The 7,418-nt window shown below is 53.4% G+C and overlaps 1 protein-coding gene across 1 annotated transcript; it reads left to right on the plus strand.

Annotated features, from left to right (window-relative positions):
- The first annotated feature begins 1,871 nt into the window (after positions 1-1,871).
- On the plus strand, positions 1,872-6,747 carry IL37 (interleukin 37). The gene is made up of 5 exons (XM_010985654.3): positions 1,872-1,989; positions 3,091-3,153; positions 5,517-5,636; positions 5,998-6,140; positions 6,368-6,747. Exons 1-5 carry the CDS (start codon positions 1,899-1,901, stop codon positions 6,656-6,658), a joined length of 708 nt encoding a protein of 235 aa, XP_010983956.2. The 5' UTR covers positions 1,872-1,898; the 3' UTR covers positions 6,659-6,747.
- Positions 6,748-7,418: the final 671 nt, after the last annotated feature.

Below are 7,418 nucleotides of genomic sequence, written 5' to 3' on the forward strand. Positions count from 1 at the left end.
CTAGAAAGTGCTGGTCTGCGGAAAGAGGTCTTGGAACACAATATTTTGAGTGGTCTTGGGTGGAGGGAGATGGGTCTCAATGGCCAAAAGCACTCCTCCTTCAAGGAGCTCTGAGGAAGCCACCCACATTTATCTTGATATGGACGGCAAATTCCATAAGCTGCTCACAGGGACATCCCCAGGTCCTCCAGCCTGTGGGCATCATTCTGGCCTCCGGCAGCATCTTCATGGATTTGGGTACCTACATTCCTGTCTTTTGTTCTGATGTCCTCTGGCTGCCAAATTCTCTGCCTTCTCAGGTGCCACCAATCTTCCGTGTCCGTTGACCTGTCCCCCAGACTGCAGGGGCAGGCGTGCTTTGTGGGTTTAGGGGGTGCAACCAAACAGCAAACAACTTAAGATCAAACAGTAGATATCGGTGCCCTTGAAGATCCAGCGCGTCTCCCCGCCCCGCCTAGAGCTGCCCGGCGGTCTTCCTCTCCTTCTGCCCACTCTCCCTGCTGCCAGTCCTGGGGCTCTTCCTTGTCTTGTCATTTTTACTTTTTGCAGAACCATGTAGGTTCCTTTGGCCTCTCTCCTAAGCCATTCTCAAAGGTTTGGGTTTCCACGCACAGGGTCTACCTCTGCAGCCTGGAAAGTGGTGTGATCCTTGAGAAGCCACTTACCTTCAGGATTCTCATCTGTAAAGTGGGAATAACCGTTCGTGCCCACTTCCCTCGCTCTGTTGTCCTGAACTGCTGTTGGGGGAAGTTCTTCGTGAAGCGAGTGGGCTGTGATCTGTACAATGGAGGGTGTTGGAAACCTCTCTCCTCCAAGCCTTTTCAGTGTCCTGTGTCAGCCCCGCCCCAAGCCATCGGGAGCTGAACCTCCTGGGACCTTTGGAGGCTCAGTTGTCCATGACAAGAGGCTGCAAAGAAACTGCCTTTCTTTGCCACAATTAGACTATAGCAGGGGGTCAGCAACCTTTTTCTTTTCTTTTTTTTTAATTAAAAACATTTTTAGTGGAGGTCCTGAGGATGGTATTCTGACATCTATCAGTAATTCTTCCTAATATTTCTCAGTATCAGCATTTATATTCAGTTTATATTGGAAGAGCTACAGGTAAAATAAACTAACTTTACTTAAAAAAACAAACAAACAACCTCGTGCCTGCTAAGCGTGAGCTCTACCACTGAGCTTTACCCACCCCTCAATCCCCACTGTTGGCAACTTTTTTCTAAGAAGGTTGGGGCAGTAAGCAGTAGAGGCGTGGCTGGCCAGGTGACCTGTCTTTTATTCACTCATCTCTGCTGTTGTGGAGAACAGCCACCGACAACATGTAAACACAGGCGTGGCTGTGTTCCAGTAAAACTATTTAGAAACAGGCGGTAGGACAGATTTGGCCTGTGGGCTGTAGGTTGCCAGTCCCAGGATTAGAACAATATACTTTGACTTTTCTATTTTGTCTTTTTATCCCTTTGGCGGGGTGGTGGTGGTGGTGGTGGTGGTGGTGGTGGTGGTAGTGGTGTAATTTTGTTTGTTTGTTTATCTAAATATTTATTTTAGTGGAGGCACTGGGGATTGAACCCAGGACCTCATGCATGCTAGGCATGTACTCTACCACAGAGCTAGACCCTGCTCCCTAGTTTGTTTTGCTAAAATGTTAAGATCCATAAAAATGAGATCGTGATCCACAGTTTGGTAAACATTGTTCTGGAGGGGCAGACATCAGTGGAGGACTGGTAGAAGAGGACGGTCCAGCCCTGGAGGCCTTCCAAGCAGAGAGCAAGTTCTGCAGTCTGTTTGGCACTAGGGGTGTCCAGCCAGGTCTCCTGGGGTCAGAAGATGCCATAACCAGTCTCCTTCCTGTCCACTCAGGTCCTCTCCTTCATCCCAGGTTACTGTTGAGTCATTTCATCATGTTGAAAATGTCCTTTTTGGAGGAGAACCCAGGTGTGACTATGGATTCTGAAGACCAGGAAAGAGACGATCCTCAGTGCTGCTCAGAAGGTGAGATTCTTAAAAATGTCCACCCCAGGGCCCAAGAGTAACTCCCGAAGCAGGACCTTCTGAGATACTGTGCCCAGACCCAGTTCCTCACTGTTGACCGTGCATGGTAAGTGAGCTTTGAGAACTTCTCTGGAAAATGAATCAGAGAGAAATCCTTGAGGGGTGAATGAAGCTTTGCCACAGGTGTCCAGGTGTAGTACATGGTAGAGAAACAGATCATCTTCATCCAAAGATTTGGAGCTTTGAAGTCCTGACTCACCAACTGGATGGTTTTGAATCCTCCAAATGCATCTCTTTCCTTCCAACTGACCTACAGGGAGGAGAAGGCCCTGTGGACAAGGGGTCCTCTGGGGCTGAGTTGGGAAAATGACCCCTGCTCAGGGCTTCTGAGTGGTCCCTGCACTTGGGCATTGGCTCAAGGGGGACAATGAGGACCCAATGACCCATTTGACCAGAATGATGATCTAATGCGTGGAGTTCAAGAGGCCAAATCCCTGAGCTGTCAGCTCATGCGCCACCCCACCTCCCCCAGCAAGGTGCAGCCCCCCTGCGTCTCGGAAGTGCAGACTGTCAGATCTCCAGGGACAGGGGAGGATGAGGCCCGGAGTGGAGGGACGCGGAATTGTCTACGACAGCCCAGCAGTAGCAAAGCCAAGACTGGGTAGAACCTTTGCTCCAGAGCACAGGGTTTGGGTTTTCTTCCTCCACAATTCTGCGTGCTGTCAATGTGCAAAAGTGGTGTGGGTGACAACCAGGCATTTCATTCAGGCATTGCTCACACTGAATGTTTTACGGGGGCAGAATCTTCCAGATTATTCTCAAAGTAAAACAGGCAAGTTGCACGATGCCCCCTGAATGAATGCAATGCAGATGTTGCCAGTAAGTAGGTGCTCTAGGGAGTTCTGCCTTCAGACACGAGCTAGCTCTGTTTCATCTCCATTTCCTGCCATTTTTGACCAGGGAAGCTGTTTCTGATGTCATGACGGTTTCTGTGCTTCAGTGTTTCTCAAAACACACAAGAAAGAAGTAAGGCAGTAAAGGGCCCCGGATGCTCCTGAAAATTCCAATTGCGGGTGCTAACCTCACTGTCTCTGATCCCAGATCCCGCCAGAGATGCCCTGGAGCTGGGCCCCAGCCTCACCTCCGTGAGCTCTGCCCACTCAAGTAAGGCCCTCCAGGGAACTGGTGAACTTGGGGAGGGGTGGGGATGGGGTGGGGGATGGGCCACTGGGCTCTCTTAGGGGAGGGGGACAGTCAGAGGCTGGGGACACCTAAGGGCGCTGGGACCCGGCTGAACCATTACCTTTAGAAGCAAATCCCAGGAGGGTTATTCAGGTGGGCCTCTGCTTTTCCAGAGAGATACAAGCAACATACGCGTGCTGAGGGCACAGGAGGAGAAAGGTTTTGAGCCTAGAAACCTTCCAGGGGTTTTTTTCTGACTGTTGCCACGAGGCTGGCAGCCCGGCCTGCCCCACAGTGCTTATAAAAACCAGAAACGTGGCCAGCAGGGGGCGCACAGGAACCCACACCACTGAGCACCATGGCGGCCCCTCTGAGCTAGAACCCTTCTCACAGGCTACCACGTGAAGCTCACGGCACCCCATGGGGAAATGGTTAACAGCACCACTTTTCAGGGCAGAAACTGAAGAAGAGAGGGAGGTTACCTGTCCCAGGTGACACAGACGGTATGTGACAGATGCTGGAATTTGAAGTTACTATAACATCTGTCTGCCCAGGTCAGGTGGAAGGCCTCCATTGCACCTCTAGAGTGGTCTTGAGAAGGACTTGGGATCAGAAAAGATGGGCAAGAACACCAGTGCAGAGGACACTGCGCTGGCCTGAGAAGGTGGTGATGAGGGCCTGAGACAGAGCATGATAGGAGGGAACCAGAGGTAAAAGGGGAGAACGGATTTAAGAAATGTTTAAAGATGTACAGTGGTAGTGGTGGAAATGAGGCCTCTTAAAAATAGCACGCGTGGGTCTCAACCTGGACCAACCGAATCAGAATCTCAGGGATGTGGGGCCCAGGCACCCATGGGCTTAAAACATCACCCACCAGGTGATTTCCAATGTAGAGCCAAGACTGAGAACTGCTGCCTTGGATGGTGACCCCTAAAGAGTGGTCCTCAGACCATCTGTATCAACAGCACCTGGGCGTCTAGAAAGGCAGGGTCTGTAGGTGTGGTTAACGTTTGAGAAGCTGGAAGGCTTAGAGCTAATCTAGTTAATGACTCTGAATCAACATACATCCGTCCGTGAACTCAGGAGTCTGGGGCCCGGAAGAGCTGCGGAGGAGAGTCTGATGTGAGCAGAGCTGAGGACCACCGGTCTCCTCTGGCCCCGCTGTAGGGCTTCGTAGGATCTCGCTGGGGCCGGTCATCCATGCCATCAGCACCGAGCGTCTGCGATGCTTGGGGCTCTAGGCGGGGGCTGAGGAGGATTGCGGGCAAGTCAGGCAGAGGACCTGCTCCCGGGGGGTTACAGCACCACAGGGAGATGAGGCAAGGACGCCGACACGTGTGCTGCACGGATGGGTGCAAAGAACTGTGCAGCCCAGAGAGCAGGCCGGCCCGTGCAGAGGGGCCAAGGAGGGCTTCAGGGAGGAGGCAGCAGGAGAGTCAGCAGAAGCCACCCCCCCCAGTCTCACGCAGGAGGAGGCCAGGAGGACATTCCGAGCTGAGAGTCCAGTCAGAGAGGCTTTGTCTTGATTGCAGAGAATGAGACCTTAGATTTCATCTCTCGTGGTAATCGCCTACGGAAGGTAATTCAGTTACAGAACCACCCGGTGCAGTGGGTACTGTGTTATCATGTTGGGCATTTTACAGCCACTCGTCCATGGTGGTCACTGGCCTGCACTCGGGCTCCTGCCCTTCAGCAAACAAGGGCCTGAGCACCTCTCTGAGGGGCAGGTCACCTGCCCGGTCAGAGGCCCAGTAGGGAAGGCTCCCTGTGTGGCCCCCACCTCTAGGCAGGAATGGCCAGAATGCACCCCCAGGAGCCGGGCCCTGGGAAGCCGCCTGACCACTGTTGTAGCTGGTCCTGCCTGTTAGCGAGGTTCCTCCAGGGCCAGGCGCGAGCCCTGCAGCTTTTCGTGGGAGGCCGGCAGTGCCAGCTCAGTCTGGCACGGTGCTGGGCTCCCGGGGGCGTCCGGCCTCCGCCTCTCACTCCTCGCTCTGCCACTGTCCCTTCATCGACCCAGCTCCCCCCCCCCCCATTTCACAGATGAAGACATGGAGGTCTGGAGAGATTCAGGAACTTCTAAGTCCTAAAGTAGCAAGTGACAGAGCTTGGATTTGAGCCCATGTGTCTAAGTGGGGGCCCACGTGCTTACATACATGCGAAATTGCTTATCTGGAGCAAGGCAGAAGGCCTAGGGTGGAAGACATCCCCAGGGGGCTACGGTAGCCGAGCCTGCAGGCGGAGGGGAGGGCTGAGGCTGGGACCATCGGCAGTGGGCCAGGAAGGATTGAGTTTTGTGTTCTCAGTGTGAAATGTTGAAGTGTTGATAACTGGTTGATTTGACCTAGGTCCAAGAGTGAAGGCCAAAGGTCCGGAGAAATTCAGTATCCATGACGGGGATCACAAAGTCCTGGTCCTGGACTCTGGGACGCTGAGAGCTGTTCCGTATAAAACCTACATTCTCCCAGGTGACTCTCAGTCGTGGTCGGGCTTTCCGTCCCCGCGGTCAGGGTGAGGCCTTCCTCTGTGGGGCGCAGCTCAGGCTGCCCCACGCCTGCAGCTCCAGCCGGTGGGAGGCAGCAGGGCGGAGGAGCCCAGCGACCACCAGGGCCACTAGGAATTCGATGGCGAGTCTGTAACGATGACCAGATCCAACAGAGGTCTTTCTGGAAAGTTTCTCCTGAAAGAAGAGGCAGCTTGAACCAGAATGAACAAGGGGACTTTGACTCAGAGCCAAGGGGAGGGACTGACACATCATGCAGACAAGAGAGAGAGAGTCTTTCTCCCTGCGCTGAGGACCACCCCATTTTTCTGACTGTCTTTTTCCAGAGACCTTCTTTGTACTTGCCTCCCACGTGGGCTCACCTTGTGAGAAGAAAGGAAGCCCCATTTTCCTGGCCGTCTCTAAAGGAGAGCTGTGTCTCTGCTGCGAGAAGAACAAAGGGCAGCTCCATCCATCCCTGCTGCTGAAGGTGAGTGTTTCAGCTCGGTTTCCTTGACCCTCGGCCGGGGTCTTCAATGCCTGTCACGCTCCACACATTCTCATCTCGGTCAGTGTAACAGGAGCACCCACCTTTCCGCAAACTTTGCGTGGAAGGGTCTCCTGCCCTCCTCTTTGACTCTGTGCCCCAAGAGTGCATAGGCTGGGTTTTCTCAGTCTCAAAGCCCGTGGCATCTAATTAACCCTTTCACCTTCTAGAAAAAGAATCTTTCTGACTTGGCTGCCCAGAAGGAACCAGCATGTCCGCCCTTCACCTTTTATAGGGCTAAGGTGGGCTCCAAGAACACGCTGGAGTCAGCTGCCCACCCCGGATGGTTCGTTTGCACCTCCTGCAATGCCTGGGAACCTGTTGGAATGACAAATACTCGAGGGAGAAAGAAACACACTGAGTTTTCATTTCACCCAGTTTGCAAAGCTGAAATGAGCCCCAGTGAGGTCAGCGAGTGCGCAGCTGCCCCATCAGACGCCTTCCTGTCCTTAACTCCTTAACTCCTGCCCAGGGCAGAGGAACACGGAAGCTGCTCATTAAACTCATCTGTTTTTTACTAGTACTTTGGGAATTTGTGTCTTTAGGTCTTAGAAAGAAGGCTTGCTTCATTGTAGAGTTCTTAGATGAAATAAAGTTCTGCCTGTGTGCGACTTATGCTGAACCATCAGCCATCCATAGGCAGTGTCGGATGGCATGATCGAGCCAGGCGGTCGGAACTTGTGACAGGAAGGAGCAGCTGCGATAATACTGTGCCCCAAAGTTAGCATTCCTCCAGGGGCTGGACAGGCACTTTGGGTCGGGGGGATGCTGAAGTCCACGGAATGGTTTAGTCTGTGTCTAGAGCACAGTGTGACGGGAAGAAAAGCAGAAAGTGACCATCCAGCCAAGTGGAAAAGGGTGGAGTGGGTCCCAGATAAAGGAATGGGGCGACCCAAGGTGTGGGAGAGGCACAGACACAAGGAATCTGGGTCAGGTGGCAGCCGGGGGACCAGGTGAGCAGCCAGTTGGCATCTGGAAGGCCTGCCCACAAGGGCCAGGTGCCCGCCCCTAGCTGGCTCGGATCCCAGTGAAGACTGAAAGGAGGGGCTGGCTGACCAGAAACCCACGACTGGAAGCAGAGCAGGGGAGGGGAGCCTTGGAAATGCCTACTTATGGCTCCTCAGTTCCAAGCGACAATAGCTGAGTCAGGCTCCCCGAAGCAGAAAGCACATCAAACAAACAGGAATGTACTAGAAGGATTTGGGGGCACGCTCGTTTGTC

The sequence above is a fragment of the Camelus dromedarius genome, chromosome 33 (assembly GCF_036321535.1).
Source record: "Camelus dromedarius isolate mCamDro1 chromosome 33, mCamDro1.pat, whole genome shotgun sequence".
NCBI lineage: Eukaryota > Metazoa > Chordata > Mammalia > Artiodactyla > Camelidae > Camelus > Camelus dromedarius.